The sequence below is a fragment of the Channa argus genome, chromosome 7, assembly GCF_033026475.1.
Source record: "Channa argus isolate prfri chromosome 7, Channa argus male v1.0, whole genome shotgun sequence".
NCBI lineage: Eukaryota > Metazoa > Chordata > Actinopteri > Anabantiformes > Channidae > Channa > Channa argus.
Window position 1 is genome coordinate 8780300 of NC_090203.1, and position 22729 is coordinate 8803028.

Consider the following 22729-nt stretch of genomic DNA (forward strand, 5'->3'; position numbering starts at 1 on the left):
GAAGGAACTGATGAAGGGAGGAAGAATCAATGATTGGATCAGGCAGAAGGTGGAGAAGTGAGAAGGGAGAAACTGCAAGTTTAAATAAAAAGAGAGTGGGATAGTGAAAATAAGATTAGACACGAAGGCAATGGGAGGAGAGAATTATGAGTTGGGGACTAAATGGAAGTGAGACAGGTTGGGGGGGGTGCACTGAAAAAAATGAGAAGAAATGCTGAGCAAAGGAGTAAAGAAAAGGAGGACAGGAAAAAGTGACAGAACGAAGGTAATGAGAGAGACGAAAGCAAGATTTGTAAAGGATTATGTATTATTTATAGAGGGAACATTTTTTTCCCTCTACACTGGATTTGATTGGCAGAGTCCTGGAGCCCTGAGAGAGATGAAGTGATAATTTTAGACTGGGAGGAGAAAGGGGAGAGAGGGAATGGGGGAGAGTTGTAGGTCTGCAGAGGGAGGAATGGAGAAGAAGAACCTCAAAGTCAGCTATTTCACGGAGTCAGTACAGCGCAAAACTCAGTGATTAACCTGGAGCAAATGTTCATACGCACGTACACACACACGTGCTCACGCACGTAAACATTGCAAACTTCATTTGCATACATAACGTGGAAACTGACTCGCCTTGGAAACTCTGGGGATAAAGGCAAGAATGTACATCCAGATGGGAGGAGATGGAGAAGATGCCAACGGACGACCCCATATGAGTGGAAACTGTGAGCTGCTGTTATTGTTTTAATTAAAGCAGTAATAACATGAGGGGTTGTGCATTGTGGTCTCCTGCATCGATTCTCTTGTAACTCCGTGGCCAGCATGCAAAGAAATACAAGCTCTTGGCCCACTTCCAATTGAAAGATAATGAGAGATAATGAATAGGCAGACAGTGACTGCACTGCTTCAAGGATACATGAGGGCTTGTTTGGGGCAAATGGAGACAGCTCATCTCTTATGTGGCTTGCTTTTTTTGTTCTATCGTTTCCTCACTTCGCTCCCAGAGACGGGGGGGAGAGCGAAACCGAGGGGGAGAGAAGCAGCATGGCGGTAATTCAGCCCACTAACCCTGCACCACTGAGGCAGCTTCTAGAATTTACCGTGACCAAGGGTGAGGCAGCGGTCCACCTGGCTGCCTCCTAAATCCCCCTCTTTTAACTCTCCACACACCTCCCTTCATCCTCTCCCTCTGTCCCTCTATCCCCTGCCTCCCTTGGCTTATAACTCAACCCCATTGCGGGACCATTAGGACAGGCCCCTGAACAGCCTTGTCTTATGAATTTGCACGCCTATTATTTATTTATTTGTTTATGTATTTGGAAATGATGGCCCTTCTCGGATCTCTATTGCCACAGTAAATAACAGGCCCCTGTTGTTTCTGGGGCACTGACAGCAGGGGTAGAGGCATTTCACATGATGAGAAGCACCAATTCACTGTTATGAAATACTGCCCCCGCTTGGTTGGAGAGAGAAGTGATTGTTTGTTTTTTTTCCCCCACTCAGTTTTATTCGTCCTTTGATCGTAGCCGTCAGTGCACTACCACGATATTGATTGCTCTCAGCATTCTCTTCCTTAATATGATTTGATGCTTGTGGAGTATTTTATTATAGGCACAGATTTTAATGGGGGCCAGATTAATACCTCTGTCACAGAGGTTGATTCCCTCCCCCTCTTTCTCATTTCCTTTCTGTACTATACTATGCTGGTGATCAGAAGCACAGGCACATGGTCTTGATGTGAATGGCCTATAAAACCTACAGTCAAACTAAAGTGCTGTACCCAGCTGCGTTATGAGCTGGATGGAAGAATATGCGTCATCTCTCGTATATTTCGTCCAGCCCCCGCCAGCTGCATTATTATTCCCCAAACCGTCACTTCCTAACTCCCTGCTATCATTTCCTGGTTAGAGCCCTCACTTCCCCACCATCTCTCCATCCCTCTGTTCTCTGTGCCCATATTGATCAGCTAGCAGGTGTTTCTGGGTTACATCTCTCAGCAGGCGACAGCGGATGGCAGCCATCCTGCTCGCAACTACTGTTAATTTTTTCTCTTTGCGCTTTGCTGCTATGGCACTGCAGCTCATTTCCTTAGAAGGGGTGACAGCTGTCAAGAGAAGCGTGTGTACAAATGGACAGCTAATTACTTTTCCTGGCCTCCAACCAGATGCAAACTTTTGACCACGCTCCCTCTCTGGAGTTGCTCTCCTTTCTCTGGAGGTTTTGATGGGTCACTAATCGCACAGATACAATGCTGACTTTGTCAGGATGCAAAACACAACTATTACAATTACCACCGTTTAAAACAATGGCCTGGTTGCTATGGTGATGAGTAATAACAGCCATTAGAAAAATAATTGGGATGGCGGTGGCAGGCCCTGATGGCCCCCGATATGAATCACAATATTGATGCAGAGAATGGGAGCAATAATGACTACAATTAGTGGTAATTGTCAAGATTTTTTTCTCTGTTCCATAGAGTATTAGAGTCCCCTTTGTCTTTATCCCCTCTTGGTTTCTTTCTGTCTTCAGTTCAATATCCACCATGTCTCTCTGTTCCCTCTGATGTGATGAATATGTAGGCCTTGAGTATTTCATTAAAGCAGATTAAAATCGAGAGGAGAATTAAATTTGGATGAAGTTGGCAGGATCAGATGATGTCAAAGTCGTTTAATTGCAATGCCAGCCCCTGCATATGCACACCCAGTGCACATGCCCACCTAATATACATACACACACATTTGCACACACACAAAGAAACTTAGGACATGCTCGGTTGCAGATATAGACATTTATTTTGGCCCAAAGCAGCCAAGTCAGCAACTCCTGCTATGGCAGCCACCATCTGTTTGTCTCACAACATTTCCTGCTTTCGGAAGGTGTTTTACAGAGCTCAGAGACACTGCCAGACCCAGCAGTGAAATATATATGTGGTCCCGCCGTCTTTATCGGCACTTCTCATTGCCTGCTTCATCATCATGCTTCAGTACTGATGTCGGGCTTTCTCTAAATCCTCCCCATGGCCAACACTTTGCCAGGGAGAGAGGGAATGCAAATAAGGATGCAAATTGGTAAATATCAGTTTGGGGAGCCCAGAAAGATGGTACTTTCTTCAAGGCAATCACTTTCTGCTGCTGGCTAGAGCCATATGACTAATTGCCCTGGAAATCATTTGAATGCAAGCGGCAAAGCTCGGTGTCCATTGTGCTCAGCGGGAGGCGTAACTCAGCCGAACCGTGTCAACAGCCTGACCCACAAGCACGAAGGGTGCTCCAATCAGAGCATAATCAACCTCCTCATTACTGACTCTTGGGCTGTCAGCAGCATCAAAGAGGCTCCCTGCTGTTTCTAAAAAATTGGGGTTTAGGGCCCCGATAAGTTTGTTTGAAATATTCTGTGTGAAAGTTTCTGTGTGCGTGCATGTCAAATGCAAATGTCTGTGCATCTCTGGAACCTCATTTGTCAGTGTGTACTTGTTAAAGCACATGGATTCACAAATGTTCACAAAAGTGTCCTTCTGCATGCATTTATTCATTCACAAAGAGCCAAAGCTGTTGCATGATACCCTGTAGCACTTTCCAAATACCTGTTATAAGAACCATTACATCAGCATAATGGAGCGTAATCAATTGGTTTACCTCGCACCTGGATGAGAACTAGCATTAAGAATGTGTGAAGCGCATTGAAGGCTGCCAACATGGTCTCACTGCTCTGCACTTCGGCCAGCTTTTTCACACCGAGTCGTTCCCAGTCTCATACGACTGCAGTCAAAAATATTTATATACACACAGGTGGTGGCAGGGCCACAGTCCAGCCTGTGATCAGACTATGTGCCCTTGTGTGAGTGTGTGCAAATATGCCAATGTTCATGTTTGTTTGTGTATGTGTGAGAGAATCTAAATTCAAGACTGGCAGCCACTTAGAGATTTAATAAGGCATTATGTATTCAAATGTGTGTGTTGATGCATTCTTAGGCCAGAGGCAACAGGGTTGTGTGTGTGCGTGTGTGTGTGTGTGTGTGTGTGTGTGTGTGATGTGTGTGTGTGTGTGTGTGTGTGTGTGTGTTTGTAAAAAGATGAATGGCAGTAATTATAATCATCCTTATTATAATCATAAGAACACATTGTTCATAAGGACCCTCTTTTATTTGTTGAGGCCTTTAGTGTCTTTCTCTCGCTCTCAATCTTTTTATCACCATCACCGTCTCCTCCTCTCTTTTCCTCACTGTCTCCATTTCTCCTTTGGGTCCATATGATGAATAGTGAGTAAATGAAGGATGCTCTAAGTACCTTATTTTGAAAGGTTATATCTCAATTGAGGTGCAAATTGAACATCTTTTTCTCTCTGCATCTGTTCCTCCTATTTATCCCTCCTCTGTCCCTCTTTTTCTTCCTCTCCACCATCCACCCTCTGTATCACTATATTAATGTCCACCTTTCTCTCCCCCAGCCCGTTGTCAGGCGGTGCAGGCTGAGAATGTGACAGTCTTGGAAGGAGGCATGGCCCAGATCTCCTGCCGCCTGCAGAACTACGATGGATCAATCGTGGTCATCCAGAATCCCCGACGGCAGACTCTCTTCTTCAATGGCACGCGAGGTGTGTATCTCTGCAAACATTTGTCTCAGCAGACAAACTTAATCTATCTGTGTCTAAGCATATGCCCTCAGTGACATTTGAAGTCAGCCTTTTAAGCACATTAGGAATGACTCACCAACACTCACATTTTTCTTATTGCAAATGTCCTCACTTTGCCTTTGAAGCGATTCCACATTAAAAAGTCAGATAACCGCAGAGTTAATTTGCAAGATGGTTTTACTGTCTGCGCTAACAGTGCTGTTTTGAAAGCACAGATTCCAGTTCTTCGCATAATCCAATGTTAACCCCAGTGATGAAATCAGAGGTTATTACAGGTCCCTTATTAGAGCATGTCCTTGGCAATTGCATGTTTTTTAAATCCAGCTTTATGGCAAATTATCATTGTAACCAATATTATAATGTAGACATTGAGGGCCTGAGGGTAGGAAAATGTTGTTGTGTTTTTTTCCAGCCTATTTATGGAAATCTTGCCACCTTAGCCAGATTCTTTCTGTTAGTGCTGTTTGTAAAACTCTCTGACCATAAAACAATGATCATAGTTAATGATCACAGGATTTTAAATTATTTTGACAGTAACATGTGCTATTTATATCAGTACTTGGCTATAAATTTAAGGATACATGCACTCAAGCATGGCCACTGCTATTTAGCTAAACAAAAGGCTACACTTTTAACAAACTGTTAGATTAAGTAGAATTAACTTATTGTTAAAGCCACTGCAACTAAAACTAAACAAAACCAAACAATGAAACTAAACTAGTTATCTGCTTTAAGAAAATTGGGGCTATTCAATAACCACAAGAAACAGCATGGATCTTCTCACAGGTGCAGAATTTCTAGGGACACATTATTTTGCTACCTTTTTTTCACAAATCATTTCAAAAACACATTTTGCAGTTATCCAACACTGAATCAGGCTGGCGGAACAGTACTCGCCAAGCTTTTATCCAAGGAGACAGGCATTGTGCAAACTTCTCAGTGGTTTCTATGTCCTATTCAGTCTCTCCTGCACCGTGCTACTCTAAAAATAATTTTGATTAGTTCTGATTTGGAAAAGAATTGTTCCACTGTTGTAATTGTGTGACAGGTGTTAATTTCCCCAGTTTGCTTTAAACTCAGGCCGTGAGCAGCTAAAATTACTCAAGCTGCTCCAAAGTACTTTATGGGATGTTTGTATTAATTATGTTAATCTCAATCTGCTAGTCTTACACAATGTATTTGAACTGTCACTGTCATCAAGTATCCACAATTTTAATTTAATTTAATTTAATTTAGTTAAACTGAACAAAGCATCAGACACCAAAATTTACTTCAAAATTTTACAGTCTTTGTATTTGTCTTTGCACCTCAGCTGCAAAAAACCACGTGATGCCAGTTTCACACTGACATATGTTATAAAATGGTATTCATCATCTTTCCACCATATAAAATGGCAAATAAATTTAAGTGCTAGCACTGCGTTGTATCTTCAACTGAAGCACTCTGGTTAAAGAAGGAGCTTGTGGAACTATCAAGAAAATGAATGGCTGCCAGATCCAGAGGGATATTTCTGCAGCTGACCTTGCAGATAAACCTTCACATGATGAGGACTGATTAAAACGAAACTTTGCAGCAATACTTTCACATAATTAACCTATATGAATGTAAAAATCACAGCCAGAACAGACTGGAATCTGTAATTTTTATAACTCCTATTTAGGCCATGTCATGCTGAGGTTCATTTGTAAACATATGGCATGATATTTTTGTATGTTGAAATTTTCATTTTATTTTTAATGGTTTCTTCTTCCAGCACTTGTAATTAGATTGATTTGACAAAGACGAATTACACCCTAGTGGATTTTTCTGAACATGCCAAGATTTGATTAAAACACTGAAGATAAAAGAGCCTCTTTGACTGCTCACCGCTCCAGCATTCAGATACCTTTGTTCTGCACACCTTTTCTTCACTTATTTTGTCACCGTGATCACGGAACACCCTTAATTGGCCAGGGTAGGTCGCTGCTTTGAGAAAGCTTAGTTTCAACTCTTCCCTCCAATTCCATCAGATCAGCACCACCGGTAAGTTCCATTAAGTATTTAAACAGAGCCGCCCTTTCTGCACTCCCACGAGACATGGACTTGCACACTTCTGAAGGCAAAATGAAGCTTAAGGGAAAGAAAGGGTGTGAAAGTTGGAACTAAAGTGAAAATGAGAGAGAATTAAAAAAAAGAGTGGGGCAGAATGACAAAGGGTGGCAGGTTAAAGAAAACAGTAACAGAGAGAATAAAGAAAGGGAGTTTCAGGCGATTGCAAAAGACAGTGCTGGGAAATGATCCAAGGTTAGGCAAGGTATCAAGTATAGATGGCTTCCTGTAACTAATTTGGCTCCTGTAACCCCAGAAAGGCCTCATTCGGGACATTTTGTAGGAGAGTAAATTGCATCTCACTCTGGCTCTCTCTACCTTCGTGTTTGCTCCATCACTCGCTGTAGGGCCCTTCCATATCTGCCTATTGCCCATCTGCCACCCAGATATCAGCCTAACAAACTAAGCCCTTTCTGAGTAGAGCCATTCCACACTAACTGCCCAAATAGAGTCGCTGCTGTAAGTGCTGTGAATTAGGCTGCCTGTTTTGCGAGGGAGCAACCAGTCAGGGGTGTGTTTTATGAGATTGTGGGGACTGATAGCTGTAATAGAGCAGTGGAACTAACCAAATGGACCTTTTCTCCTCAGTGGTCCATATCTCTCTTTCTTTTCTCTGTTGCCAGATCTCCTCAGCATGCAAATGAGACAGGACAATAAAGGTGAACTTGGACTCGAACAGAAGTCTGACATTTAGTTGCCATTTAGTGCAGAGAGGGGGAAAAAAGATTTACCTATCTGTGGGGAATAGCTCTCTAACAGTGGTCTCGCTGCCAATGGGTGAAGGGGAAATTTAGGAGGTGGGGTTGAGATATGAGTGTGGTGTACGTCCAGGAAGAGTTGGACTGACTCCATCACTGTGGGCTTGTCTCTCAGTCTCCTGTGAATTTCTGTCTTTATCTGTATAATTTTTCTCATCTGATGATATAGGTATATTAATCTATTTCTCTTCTCTTCTTTTCCTCCACGCACACGCGCGCAAAGTCAATATCTGTACTGTAGTGTCTGTGCTGTGATGAATTAGGCTGTGTGATGGCAGTGGGCTACATCAGGCAACTTTCTGCCTTTCCCCTCCATGAGCCAGCGCCAAAGTCAACACAAAGAGGCAAAGAGAGAGAGACAGAATAATACAGAGATGGAGACCTAGGTAGCGGTTTCAGTCAAGTCGATACAAAGTGAGTCTCGAAGGTATTTATGAGAATCTATGGACATCGAGCCACTGTCACCAACAGACTGTTATTAGTGTTATTTGTTATTATCAGCATTTTTCTCGACATTGATTCTATTATTTCTTCAGTAACAAAAGGAAAATTGTTACTTGTTCACGTCTTCTCATCCTCATCGTCACTGTCCCTTCTCTTCTTTCTATTGTGCCTTTCAAGGTGAACAATTGCAACTCAGCACTGGCAGTTCAAATAAAAGCCGGTGTGTTTTTACTCTCTCTTATCAATATATTTTTCAGAACCTGATTTGCACATGTATCAAGTGTACAACAGGCTCTCACTAACTCAAGGGTCAATGGGAGACAACACTCAATTTAGTTGCTTTCCTACAATAATTGTTTGTTTGTGCAAGAAGCTTTATTTGCATAGTAATTTTTTTCAAAAGAGATAGTAAGTAAAAAGCGAGCAGCACAATTATGATTAAAACCTAATAAAACGAACAGTAAAAATGTCAGACACTAATTAGAATTAGAAATGGGCTTACAGAGAAATAAAACAAGCAGTTACAAAGAGAATGAATGAATATATTGTAGTTTACAGTAGCCTAATCAGTGCTTGAGAAAGTGAACAACACTTCTCAAAGCTTGAAATGAGAGAACCAAGACATCTGTTATGTTGTATCAATGTACAGCCTGGAGCTCCTTCAACGAGACGAAACTTTTGAAACTCTCTCTGAACTTTTTATATCAGACCAAGCTCAAGATTTGGCGGCACTATCAATTCCACAGCAGAAAATTGTCTGCTGTGCTGTCATAGTCATTATTTCTCCCATGTTTTGCAATTTTTCCTTTGCGAGCTGTCATGGGGGTGACATCACAAATTAGAGGGCTGTGCAAAGTCTACCATCATTCCAGAGTGTCGGGTACAGAAGTGATGTTTACGAATACAGAGCAAACTACAGGCTAAGTGATAAATTATTCCAAAGCTACAAATGTAATGCCACTCAATTAAAGCAGCCCTCGCTCCTCTTTTGCCTTTTTATGTACTTAGCAGTTACTGCCTGCAAAAAGGTAAATGTCTTTTCAAAGATACACATCCATCATGAGCACCGTTATTCAACCCCAACCTAAGACTGTCAGATGTTCAACTCCTGTAGTTCTAGTCCAACATTTCGCCAATAAAACCCAACCCCCCCGTCCATGATTGATACATTTTGCCACATTATACATTGATATGTACTAAACATATAAGTACTATAAACATCATTATAAGCATCATGCACTGCACTGCTGGTACCCCCAAATTCCCTCCCACCAAAGACTAGGACTGTTCAGTTCTAATGAAAGATTTGTTTTTCCAGAAATCAAACAGAGGTCTAGTGTTGTGGTTACTAATGTAGGAGCTATTACTTTGGTTGGCAGAGAACAAGACTATTAGAGCTTTTAAGACTATTAGACATTTTCTTTCTTGTGATCATAGCTTGGCTGCCACAATCACTAACCCAGGAAATGAACCACTCTGTAACTGCTACCACTTTCCATGTTGACCTCAGCTGATCAGCCTACTATTTAGAACTATTCCTATTATTTAGGATAAAATACCAACTACCCCCAGAAATGCAAAGTGGCTCACATGATGTCAGGTAGCAACAATGTCAGATACCAAAAGGTAAACAATGAAGTAAAAAGATTGAACTTGTAGAAAATCTGTAGCCTACTGAACACAACACAAACCAGCTCCCTTGGGTGCTTCTCATCTTAAAACAAATTCAAACTAAAGCCTTCCACTAAAATGTGTTAAAACATGTCCTTTAAAACATGACATTCACTTTGGCAGTTTACACTTGTGGGTGTGTGTGTGGCATATTTAAAAAAAACCAAAACACCATTAAGAAAAGCAATTCTCAACACTCTCTATCTTACTCTGAATCACTTAAGGACATAAATCAATTACACTGACCCACCGTAAAAGTATGTTTTCTTGCTGTTTTATTTTTCAAAGGAAAGTTTTTTTTGCCCACTTCTAGCTCTGAAGGATGATCGCTTCCAGATGGTGCTCTTCACGCCGCAGCTGGTGCGCATCACGTTGACCAACGTCAGCGTGTCAGATGAGGGTGGCTACTTCTGCCAGCTCTACACGGACGCCACGCACCATCAGGTGGCAACACTCTCTGTTTTGGTGCCCCCGGAGACGCCGACGGTGGATGTGAAACAGGAGGCCGTGGAGGGCGGCGAGGCAGAGCTCACCTGCGTGTCGCCACGCAGCAAGCCGGCTGCCACCCTACGCTGGATACGTAATGGCAGAGAGATACCAGGTAGCAGGATATGGCTGACAGATGGACTGATGGATGGTTAGATCATGATGATGGCATATAAACGGGGAAATTAATGAGGGAACATAGAACAGGTGAAGTAGAATGGGAGAATGATATCACCGAGTGAGTGCTGATTGCTGAACTAAAGAAGTATAAATGGATAGGTGGTTGATGGGTTGGCATGGCAGATGGATCAGCTGATGGGAGCAGGTGATGATGGATGGAAAGACAAATGGATAGGGAGTGATGATTTTGCCTTCAGGGCTCACAAAACCTCTTCTCTGGTTTCTGTCATTTGAAACAAGTGTTCTTTGCAATATTCATGGGCGAAGATCAAGTTGATGGAAACGTCTTTTGAGCAGTAATATGTTTCCTGTTTCCATTTCTTGAAGGAAAATTTCTGTTCGGACGTGTGTGTTGACAGCAACTGTTGCAAAAGATTTCAGTGTTTTTTGCAGTATGTCCATTAGTCTAAGTCTTTCTCCCTCTAAACAGATACACAGCTCCTCCGCTCTCGCCTTATGCTGTCTCTTGAAAATTCCATTTCAAATGAGCTTGATTTGCACATAATCTGACAAGTGCACCATTACATGGGAGCACAGGTGCTACATGCAATCCACAGTTTCTGCTTTTCTTACTCTGCCTCTTATTCACACACACACGACAGACACACAAACACACAGACACACACACATTTTTTTTTATTTACTATCCTCTACGATCTTCGTACTTTGCTTCTGATAAATCTATGAGCCATCCATCAGTCTGTTACCTTGATCTATCTTTCTTTCTAACTCTCTGTCTCCCTTGGCATCTTTCTGTTAAAGGGGCACTTCACTCAATAATACATCTGAGACCTAGCTTTTGGTTGCCTTAAGTCTATTTAACCCTGAGATTTTTTTTTTTTTTTACTGCTCTCAGCCATTCAGCATTTGTATTTTGTATTTTTGGTTTTAATTCTTCCTAATCATTGTTCAGTTGGCTAAACACAAACAAACAAGAGTAACTAGTCTAAGTTGCTCCAATATTTAAAAAATGCAGACAACATTTTTATGAAGGCAAAAATCGCTGTGCCATTATTGTTATTCATTAATTCACAGTGGGAGCCTTCAAATGGTTCGCGCAGACCAAACGAAATAATGTGAGATAATCTGGTGTCAACAGTTTTGGGGATATACATCAAGTAATGTTTTGCCCTTTCAGACTTCATGTGAGCCATTGTCTCTCTGCCTTTCTATTTTTGTCTGACACTCACTGTCTCTTTCATCCAGTCTCTTCCCGTTTTCTCTGTCAGAACACACTCGTCACCATCATTCTGTCTCTCCTCTCTCTGTCCTTTTTCTGTACTCCTTCCTTTTCCTTTCATCTGAGCTCCCTCTCTTTTTTCCTTTAAATTTCACTGCTGACAAAGACGTGACACTTCTCGGCTTAGTTGTTGGTTGCAAAGAGCTGCAACAGACAGGGGCCACACTTTTCTCTGCTCTTCTCTCCTCGTGTTTCAATCTCCTTTCCCCTTTTCCCTTATCTCCTTTTTTCTTGCCCTTTCCTTCTGTTTGCTGCCCTGTCTTTTGGCTCGGAGTTAAATGAACTGTGACACCAAAGGTTAGAGGAAGATCCCAAAAGATATAGGAAAGCACTCTTTAATTAAGACACTATCTTTCTTTCTGCTCCCTTATTCCTTCTCATCCACGCCCAGCGCCGTCCTTCCTCACGCTTAGATTGGACCTGCTTTCATTTGGTCTCCGGTAATAATTGAAAACTTCATGTGATAGAAGTAATATTATTGTATTCTGCCTCAACAGGCACAAAGTCCCAGTACGTGACCATGTCAAGTCCCATTAGTTTGGCCCTGCTCTCCCTCCCTCTGTCTTTCCTCCTCTTTCTCCTCTTCACTTGCCTCCTTCTTTCCTCATTGCATCTGGCTTGGCACTCTTATCATCCTCTTTCATGTCTGGGCTCGTCTCGCCATCATGCCCATTTTGTTACCCTCTCTTCTGTCCCTCTCTCCTTTGCTTTTATTCTGTCACCCTGTTTATTTGACGTCCCTCTCTCCCTGTCTGGCTCAGTTAAAATCTCAATTCGGTTATGCATATCCTCTCTTTTATCTCTCTCTCTTTCTTTCACGCACACAAAGCACTCAGTTGATTTACCATCTGCAAACAAACAGTTCTGCTGCTCATAATTGCCATGAAATATAGATGCAAATTGCTTTCACTTCTCTCTTCACTCTTACCCTGTCCTCCAAACACTCACCCTCCCCTCTACAGGTACCTGCTCTAAAAAGCTCATTCATCAATCACCAACATCTTCTCCCTCTTGGTCCTCTCACTTCTTCTGTTCTCCCAAAGTCCCTCTCCTTCCTCACACTTCTCTTTCCATCTCCAGTCCCAGAGTAGGTGTGATGTCTCATAAGGGAAAATAGAAGGACAGGCATACTTTGGCAGCTAACGTGTTTCTTGGCCACCACACCTATCTTGTTCCCTTCCATTGTCTCATTCTCTGGGTTCCGCCTGCTTCTCTCCAGGCGTAGTCTCCCAGCAGGACAACGGGAAGACGTTCAGTGTGTCCAGCACCATTCGTATCCCAGTAGAAAGGAAAGACAATGGAGCTGCACTGAGCTGTGAGGCGTTTCACCCAGCACTGAGCGGGCAGAAGAGGGTTCGACACTACCGCCTGGATGTGTATTGTAAGTCTTCCCTTCAGTGTGTGAGTGTGTGTACACTTTACATCAGAGCGATTTCTGTCCATCTAGGGAACAAATGATGTAACACAATATTCATTGCCACATATTTCAAAACCACGGATTATTCCATCTGGATTGCTGTCACTTAAGTTGCTACTTCAGTGCTATTCATTATAGTGCTTTATTTTAATGCCAGCAATAATTTTGTCAGGGTAGCAGTCTCATTTTTCAAATGGTAGATATCTCATTTTAGAATGAAGCTCATTTACACACAGTCCAGGATTTTAACACAGTGATGCTCAGAGCTGCCCTGTGTGAGACCTGCTCTCATTAAAACCTAATACATACAAATCTTGTCATGCAGGGAGTTGGCAGAAACAGGCCTGCAGCCAGGTTAGGGCTGTGGTTTAAGCGGCAAACCAACATCAGCTATGAAAAACCTGTATCACATTAGTATGTGCAATGATCCCAGTACTTTTCTGGGATTGACTGATCTCTGCTAGCTTATTTGCATATTTTAGTATGCACTGAAATCTCTTTACTATATCCATTCAAGGGAAGTGAAGACTGTAAAAAAGCTGAAAGAATTTTAAATGTATCATTGGCTTAAACCTATTATTTGCTCAGGGTAATATGTTCAGAAAGAACCATATTTTATTATTTTTAGCTAAATTAATATTTTGACAAATTGAAAGTTCAGTAGGACTACAGTTGAAATGTTAGACAGCTATGATAAATTTTTAGTAGTCTAAAATGTATAATTTACTATTTATGAAATGTGAATCTTATTTCTTTTACATCTATCTTTTTGGAGGGGTTTGTCACTTTTTTTTATTCTAACAAAGAATATAAGAAATGCATCAGATTACATGCACCAGCATGTAGTTGATGCACGAATACAAAATGTATTACATGCTAATAAATGCTGAAAGTGCTCCTTTAGTATTCCGAATCCTATCTAACCAATATTACTTAAGTTAACAATATTTAATCAATCTGTTTGTTTTCTCCTCATGACGTATCTACAGTTTCTGCGAAGTCAAATATTCCACAGGTGTATATAAATATTTACATTTGGTGATATGATTAATATTCAACAAGTACTTTTGTAAGTAATTGGCCACATGTATATTTATGTCTGTTGATCGATCTGAACGATTCATATTCAACAGTTTTTCAATCTGCGTGCTGGTGGTTCTTCCAGCCAGAGAACTGGCAATAATAACCAACTGTCAGTGTGTATTTGGTGTCCCATCGCTCTGTTACTGAAGTAAGTGCAGTACAGCAGCTGCTGGAGCGGTGGGCTGCTTATGATACCAGGTGTCTGAACCGTAGGATTGTCGGCTGGTTACCTTGGAAACAGATGTTCAAGACCCTTCTTCATGCCACTTTCTCATGTTTCCCTTGTTCCTCCTTTTTGTCTCCTCTTTTGCTGTCCGTTTCTTTCCTGTCTTTTGTCGTCTGTGATTGTCACTACTTTTTGATCATTTTTGGGCCATTTTGTTTTTTATTATGCTTCTCTCTCATTCATACTCATATGTCTACCCTCTCCTTTCTTTCTCTACAGTTGCACCTACAGTGAGAATTGTTCCTCCTTCTGGCATTTTGCGAGAGGGCGACTCTCTAAGTCTCACCTGCTCCGTCACAGGGAACCCTCTGTAAGTCTATATGTCTACATGTGCTAAATAACTTCAGTCAGTCTCTTATCTACCTTCAGTAAATGACACCTGTTTCCTACTTTTGCCACAAAATTGTGACACAAACCTTGTTGATTGACAAGGACATGCAGAAGCTTGCCAAGTCCAATGGCAACTCATACAATCTGTGTAGTCATTTCAGGTCCTCGCGCCCTGTCTGTTTTCAGCTGTCCCTGCATGAGCCACTGCTGATTGAGTGAACACACCTGACCCAGGTTAACAGCAGTGGGTAGGACAAGAATAGGTGGAAAATAAGCAGGGCTGCAGCCCTCAGGGGCCTGGAATAAGTATCCTTATCTACAAGCGAGGACAAAATATTATGGAAGAAAAAATACTCATCAAAATATCAAAACAGCCACCGAATGACATTTAGGTTCTAAGTAGCATGTAGCTACAAACCCATAGGGACTATTGTTAATTCTGGCAATTTGTGTTTAGTATTTGATCTTTGGGATGATTTTTAAAAGGGTTTAGATTAGAAAAGTGCATGCCTATCCAATATTTTTTTTTGTCCTTTCGGCTTATGAGTTCGGGGTCGCCACAGCAGATCATTGTCCGCATGTTGATTTCGCACAGTTTTTACACCGGATGCCGTTCCTGACACAACCCTCCCCAATTTCCCAGGCATGGACCGGCACTGCACAGCTGGGGAGGGGAATGGGCTGTTAGGAGTTCACTGTCTTGCCCAGGGACACTCACCCTGTGGTCCGTGGACGACTGCCTTTACCAACTGAGCTACATCCGCCCCATCAATACATATCCAATATACCCACTCAAATTTAGCAGTCAGTTGCGCTGCCAAACGCTGCTAAATAGTTTCTTGACTGAAGTATGACTTGGGAGATACAGACGTAAATCAAGTAGGTGATCTGTGAATATCACACAGATGCTTTTACTGAAAAAAAATTACAGTTTGTTTTCCAAGATATTACTATCCACCATACCCATACACACACACGCGCGCAGACACACACTCACACACACAGACACACAGACACACAGACACACACACAAAACCTTGAGTAACCTCTACCTGCTCCAGTGGAGCTTCTCACTGGCTGCAGCAGAAAACAATGGTTTTCCTGGACGACTACCAAATGTGTGAGAGCAAAGCGAGGCATTGCTGAAAGGAGAACATACTGTACGTGCTTTAACAGGGCTCAGTACAGTTTTCGGAAGCCAAACTAAAATATAAGAGAAATGACTGTGAACTTTTCCAATAAGTAGCATTAAACAGACTGAAGCCCTGTGTTAGTATTATACTTTTTTCTCTTTACTAAGGTATCACCTTTCTACATAACTAGTATCCCACATTATACAAGGCTTCTTTCAATGACAGTTCAAGTACTTACTAAATATTTCTAATTTCCACCAACCTTAATATATTCCCGATGATTACTGTACACACATCACATTGAACTGAACATCGAACTGAACGAAACCTTTTAAAGAAATCATAGGGAAATTGTATCATATCAAATACAACCACATGTCCCCCACCACATCAACTTCACATACATGATCCAGTGAACTGTAGATATGACTAAAATCCATCCACCACTTATCATGTTCAGGGTCACAGGATGCTGCAGCATGTCCCAGCTGCCATTGGGCAAGTAATTGGGCAAGTGCAGTAATTAATATATACCATGTAAATTACATGATAATGTTCCCATTGTCATTGAATTATTCAGAATATTTTCCAAATTTAAAGAAGCACTTAGCTTCTAAGTCTGACAAAAAACAGAAGAGTGGTGGCACCTGACATTTACTAGTAATTACAAGTAATATTGGCGGGTGAAATAAATTTAAAAAACCACATGATCCATATTTAATTGCATAAAGGAGAAAAACAGGTCAAGGCTTAAGACAGAGAGGCTACCAGTAGTGTGTGAACAGATACTAGTAACTAAGTGTAAATGTGGACATATTATAAACCTGTATGTGACTCTGTGTGGAAGAGCGACTAAACCAAATCAGCAGTGAAAACACTTTTAAGAGCCAGATTTTAAACAAGCCTTTTTTACTGTGTTCACAGCCCTTTGTGCACTTTCCAGAAGAGTATTGGGTCCTAAGCTCTTAAAACCTCCCCAAGATGGTCCGTCTGTCTGTGGGCGTCAAGTCCTAAAGCTCCCCAGTAAAGCTTCATGCAGCCAAATTGTGTGCATTTGGTGCTTGTGTGTGTGATGCCTTTAGTGAAATCCCACAGTGAGGACTGGATGAGAAGCGTATTGGCTATAGCCCCACTAAAGCTTTGTAATGGCTCGTTAGGGACACTGTGTGTTATTGCGTCTGTGTGATGCATGCTCACGTATATGACAGTGAGGAATGGGACAGCGGACGACTCCACTCTCTGACCCTCATCTCACGCTGGACTGCACACACACACTCAAACACACTGTAGTCCCCTTGTCACCCTCATGCTTGCTCCCCGGCTCTGTTAACTGCCTGTTAAGCATAAATAACCAATTATGTGCCACTTTCTTTTGGTGGCAGGGCACACACTCATTGTGTTGATGTCTTGTCATTTCGCTTGATTGTGTGTATTTCTTTGCGCGTCGGCTTTTAAAGGAATTGCTGTGTGTGTGTGTGCGTGTGTGTGTGTGTGTGTGTGTTTAGAGGAGCAGAAGGAGATTTGGTTTGTGAACGTTTAGTGTGTGTACGTGTGTGTGTGTGTGTGTGTGTGTGTGTGTAAGAGAGAGAGAGAGTCATGGCTCATGCCACCCTGGCCAGATTACAATCCTGACTCATCTGGGTTCTAATCCCTCAGGAAGTCTAATTAAACCTCTTTCTTGTTTAAACACACACACACACACACACACACACACACACACACACACTGCCTCGTTCATCAGGATGTCTGTGTAATCCTCGCACCTCCTGTCTGCTTTTCCTGCGTGTCTTTCATGACCAATTCATTTTATCTTCCACCACACCATGTCTTCTTCTCTCTGTCCTTCCTCGATCAGTAGTAGCACATTCTCTCTGTCTCTGCCTTTCCTCCTGTTTTTTTTCCAGCCTTAACATCTGACACCCCTTTTCCCTCTCATCTGCTCTCCTTTCCCTTCTGCCAACCCTTTCACACCATAGTTGGCCTCTGACCATCCTTCTCCTCATTATTTGTCACGATGCAGCCCTCTTTTGCCATTGGCTCCTTCTTCAAGCCCCTTTTATACTTTCATCTCATGTCATCCTCCCCCTGTGGGCTTCTTTACCCTCCTTTTTCACCTCTCTTTTTATAGCATCTCTTGGTGTCTGTGCTTCAATATCTTGTCTCCTTCCATTCTCTCGTTTTTTAAACCCTTTAGCACTTTAGGTGGGGTGAAATGTATAAAAGTAGCATTAGTAAATAACAGCAAAAGACAATTACCATGACATAACATTGCATCAATTTAATACAATGCCATACAATACCAGTGTTACTAGCCAGCACTGGTGGTTGTAGTAGTAACAGTAAATCTAAATGGATTTAAATGGTGGGTACTGGAAGATCAGACTGTTCTTGTTTAGCGTGTGTATTTGTGAAACAATGCAGAGATTAATAGGGATGTGTTTACATATTAAAAGCCTTGCAGCTTTGAATTTAGTTATGTGAATATATTGATGATCTGCTCTAAAATATTAAATAAAATGTCCAAATCAACTTTATTTATACAGTTTAGCTCTTTAAAACATTGTCCAGTCGACCCAATGACTTTATATACACAAAATAAAATCATAAAATAAACACTTCAATATCTTCTAGCCCAGATTGTAGGTGTGTTTTTTTTCAGCGCAAAACTCAAAGTTCAGTTAACTTGAATGTATAAAACCAGAGAAAAACAATTTTGTCCTTTCGGCTTATCCCATGAGTTCAGGGTCGCCACAGCGGATCATTGTCCGCATGATGATTTGGCATAGTGCACCGGATGCCCTTCCTGACGCAACCCTCCCCAATTTCTACCGGGCTTAGACCGGCACTGCACAGCTGAGGAGGGGAATGTGCTGTTAGGGGTTCACTGTCATGCCCAGAGACACTTCGACATACAGCCAGGACCGGGGATCAAACCATTGACCCTGTGGTCAATAAACAACATTGTTCCCGCATCAAACATTGAGCTTTCTCTCTTCTTCTCCTATAGGCCCAGGAACATTCAGTGGTCCAAGATCAATGACACCTTACCTGAGAGGGCAGATATTTCTGGCCCCAACCTTCAGATTGCCCGTCTCAGCCAATCACACAATGGGACATATTTGTGCCAGGCCCAGAACAACTATGGGCGCGCTGCTGATCATTACACCTTATTAGTGTATGGTGAGTAACCATGAATAATAGTTAATTATTTGTTGCAAGTTCTTTTCGAGTTTCCACAAGTACTTTTGAAAGTTTGCTCCACTTATTCTTTTATCTCTTCATTTTCATTTCCAGACCTAGGTAATTGTTAACTGTTCTGAATAATTTTGTGTTCAATGGAACTGGTGTTTGGTACATTTCTTGTTCTTGTGTTTTGATGTTTATTTTTTTATTTTTTATATCTTGAATTTTATTGATCCTTTTATCTTCCCAGTGTCTTTGGAGTCTGGCTATACTTGCTCTGAGCAACAAATCTATTAAATCTTGATGCTTGTTTCATCTATCTTTCGGCTTTATTTATTTTCCTGATTTGGTACACAGCAGGAAACCTCTGCTAAATCTCCTGTGCAATTGATTCAACAGAGATATTGATTCCAAAAGACGACATTGGCTACTCTGCTCTGATGCTAGTCACCAGCATCATTATTCAGGCCGCCTCTTGTAAAGAACCAATTTAACTTGGATCCTCTGACCCACTCATGTCTTGAAAGAATTCACAATAACTTTTTGACAACTAAATAGGTTCCAGAATACAAGCTAACACATAGAAGATGAAGACAACATAAGTTAACAAACAGTGCAAAGTATTAATACAATGCTGAATCTGCACAGGTACACTTGACAGGAAACAACTGTGAAACATCTGTCGCATTTAAAATTCCAGTGAATAAACTTTGCTTGTTGCATAAGCAGACATATCAGAGAGGGAGGAAGAAGATGTGGGCTTTTGTTGTTTTACAAGTTTCCCAAGATGCTGCACCTACTGGTGGTGGCTAAATTTGTAATGAATGTTGACCCAGATAGACTGCACACGGTGGATCAAGGAGGAGAGTGATGTTTCATCATTTTTCTCAGGAAATGTGGCAAATTGGCCAACTTCCTCTCTGAATTTCAAGAACATCTGAAAAAAGGTATTGATGTGCATAAGTGCTGTGTAATCCACACATGTAACAAACTGAGTAACCTTGCAGTCAATTAGGAGCAAAATTGGAATAGGTTACTGGGACTTGCAAAGCTGGCTCCTCATTAGAAGTTTCATCATATGTTTGGGGTTTGGCCCAATTGTGTGCACACTACTGTCACTCGGCAGGTTGCTCCCTTTCCTCCCCCAGCCTGGTGGCAACTCCTGTCCTTGCTTCCCAGCACCTTGTGTGGAGATCAGAAGCAGAGGGATAGATAGGTGGAATATAGACAGGACATCTTACATAGCATTGTAAAGCTCCTTTTCGTTAGCACTGCCTCAACCATCACATTACTAGTCTCTTTCTCTCCTACACATCCACACACACACACACAATCAACAACCACACACTCTTGTACAAGCATGTCTAGAATCAAACAGCACACATACTGTAATGGCAGTTTGCACTGGTATCAAGGGTGAAAACAGTGGTAAGATGAAAGGTGACATCCCCCACTTCACTCTCCTTCTCACTTCCTCTCCCTTTCACTCTCTCTCAATCCTAGAAGGTTAGACATATTGAGCTTTGATGTGTGTTATCTCCTCTGTAAAAAAAAAATAAAATGTTCTGCCTTTGTCTCACCTCACCATTTTTTTCAGCTGTTGACTTTCCTGTGGCATTTCCTCTTTTTTGCGTTTTATCATTTACCTTCTTTATTTCATGCAGATGCCCTGTGCTGGTTATTAATTTGATGTAACTTTTTTCTCATGCTGTCAAGTTTTAGTATAAGGACAGACCCAAGTGAAGAGACAGTGAGAGGGAGTAAACTGACCAGGAGTAATGACCAGGTTAAGTCTCAACAACAAAAGATCGAAACATAACCTACTAAACCAAAATGAACACTAGAATACTAAGGTATTAAGGTAATAAAACTGACTCAAAAACTGAACAAAACCAAACCTCAGGTCAGGAACAGAACAGAGTTAAAAAAAACAATCAACCAGGGAACAGGTGAAAACAATCTGAATGATTAACAAAACATAAGGCAGGAAGCAGGTAAATGGGGCTACAAAGTAAAAGTCCCTGGCAGGAAGTGGAAACGAGGTCCGGATCATGACACATGCAGTACTTTCTTATTTTGAAAAAAAAAAGAACACTTCAAGTAAGTAATGATGCCTCAACCAAAATCCATAAAAGACCAGAAATCCACATAGCCAACATAAGCCAAGCACCAGCTCGTCTGCTCTGCAACTTGGCTTTCCAGCAATCAGCTTCCTAAATCCTCCTGGTGTAGTCCTGTATCTGTGTTGGTTTGCTGCACTTTAACAAAATGTGTCCTCTCCCACTGAGCAGGTTGTTTCTAACCTTATCTCAGGGGCTCAGAGTTGTTGATCCAGGCATCATATTTGTCTTTTAAAGATTGAAAGCGACTTTTGATTTTCCTGTAAGTCACAACTAATAATCCAATTAACACAGTCTTAATTACTCAAGTAAAGTCAAAGGAACCCCTCACATTTAGGCTCCAAAGGTTCCAGTAATATGTGTGTCTTTTTAAATAAACCATAACTAGATAATACCGGGTTTGCTATACATCACTGCCAATGCACATGAACTACCATGCATGACTTGATATGGTGTAAGAGAAGTGCAATATTTTGATGGTTAAGTTCATTAGTCAATAATGACAAAATATGATTCCTTGCTGTACAATATGCTAAGATGACTCATAACTCCAACACTTACCCACAGTGCTTTTTTCATTCCAGCACCCACGTTGTAATAGTTGGTGTCTTCGGTTTTTTGTTTTTTGTTTTTTAAATAGTGAATATTACATTTTGTAACAAAGCTTTTTGCCTATTCCTAAAGACTTTGGTGATAGAAAAAAGACACAGCCTCATTCCACTCAGGCTTCTCTTTACTTTGTCATTCTCTGTGGGCTTATTTTCTCTTTAAGTCAGTATTTTAACCACTTCATCATTAGCTCTTTTTCTTACCACACCTTTTCCATCTCTTCCAGTTATTCTCTCTTCTCTATAATTGCTCCTTTTCTCTTCTACTACCCAGTCCTTTGGTCCTCTGCCTGCTGTTCTCACCTCTTTTACACCTCCTGTCCACATCCTCTCCCTCTGTCCACTCCTCCCACACCGTTTCATTTTTTTCTCACCTTACCAATGGCTTGCCCGCCAGTCTCAATTCAGTGTCTTTAACCAAAGACGGTCTCGATTTCTTGAATAGGGCATATAGAGATATTAGTAAAAAGTTGGGGGAAAATGGATGGCGCAAGGGAGGGATGAAAAGACAAAGAAGGAAGATGGAGGTCGAACCCAGGTTAACATTCAATACCACTGCCTGTCAGATAAATGGGATGTCAGTTTAGTTGGCTTCCAGCCTTCCCAGAGGAAAGCCCACAGTGCACTGTGGGGGGAAGCAGGGGCATGGAGGGAGCGCTGGAGGATACCTTGTAAAGGATGAGTCAGCAGAAAAGAAACCATTTTATTTCAGGTGCAGAAAAACTACCAGTGCTCTGTCTTGTCTCTCTCCTTCTTATTTCGTGTCAACCTTCCCTCTGTGAGAGTTATCTGCCATCAGGGTCTGTACACTGAGCGCAGACTCAGGCGAAAGTGGCTGCCAATTTGTCGTAGGTGCTTTAGGCTTTGTCACTGTACGAGGGGAGACGGGCTTAATGTGGGCGATGGAGAACAGAAAGCGAAGAGTGGGAAACTCTCCAGGGAGTCCGTGCTGTAGCAAAGACGTGATGCATTGAAGCTCAGCTTCATTTGAGTGGCCTCACTTGTAAATCTGTGTGAGTGTGTTCATGGGCTTTAATGTGTTTATGATATAGAGAAAGATAGGTTTCCTGCTAGTTTTAATGTGTGCACAACTTATTAGGATCAAATTATATAGCAACTTTCAGAATCACTAATAATATAAA

The 22729-nt window shown here is 41.6% G+C and overlaps 1 protein-coding gene across 9 annotated transcripts in view; it reads left to right on the top strand.

Annotated features, from left to right (window-relative positions):
- cadm4 (cell adhesion molecule 4) overlaps window positions 1–22729 on the top strand; it is a 135244-nt gene that overhangs the window by 102489 nt on the left and 10026 nt on the right. For 7 of the 9 annotated variants that reach the window (XM_067511100.1, XM_067511098.1, XM_067511103.1 and 4 more), the window contains 5 exons: window positions 4435–4581; window positions 9895–10182; window positions 12707–12868; window positions 14433–14523; window positions 18684–18856. In XM_067511100.1, coding sequence (XP_067367201.1) covers window positions 4435–4581; window positions 9895–10182; window positions 12707–12868; window positions 14433–14523; window positions 18684–18856 — 861 coding nt within the window. Of the gene's footprint in view, window positions 1–530; window positions 714–4434; window positions 4582–4631; window positions 7894–8087; window positions 8131–9894; window positions 10183–12706; window positions 12869–14432; window positions 14524–18683; window positions 18857–22729 lie in introns of those variants that run through there. The other 2 variants (XM_067511101.1, XM_067511105.1) reach the window with 2 other exon arrangements.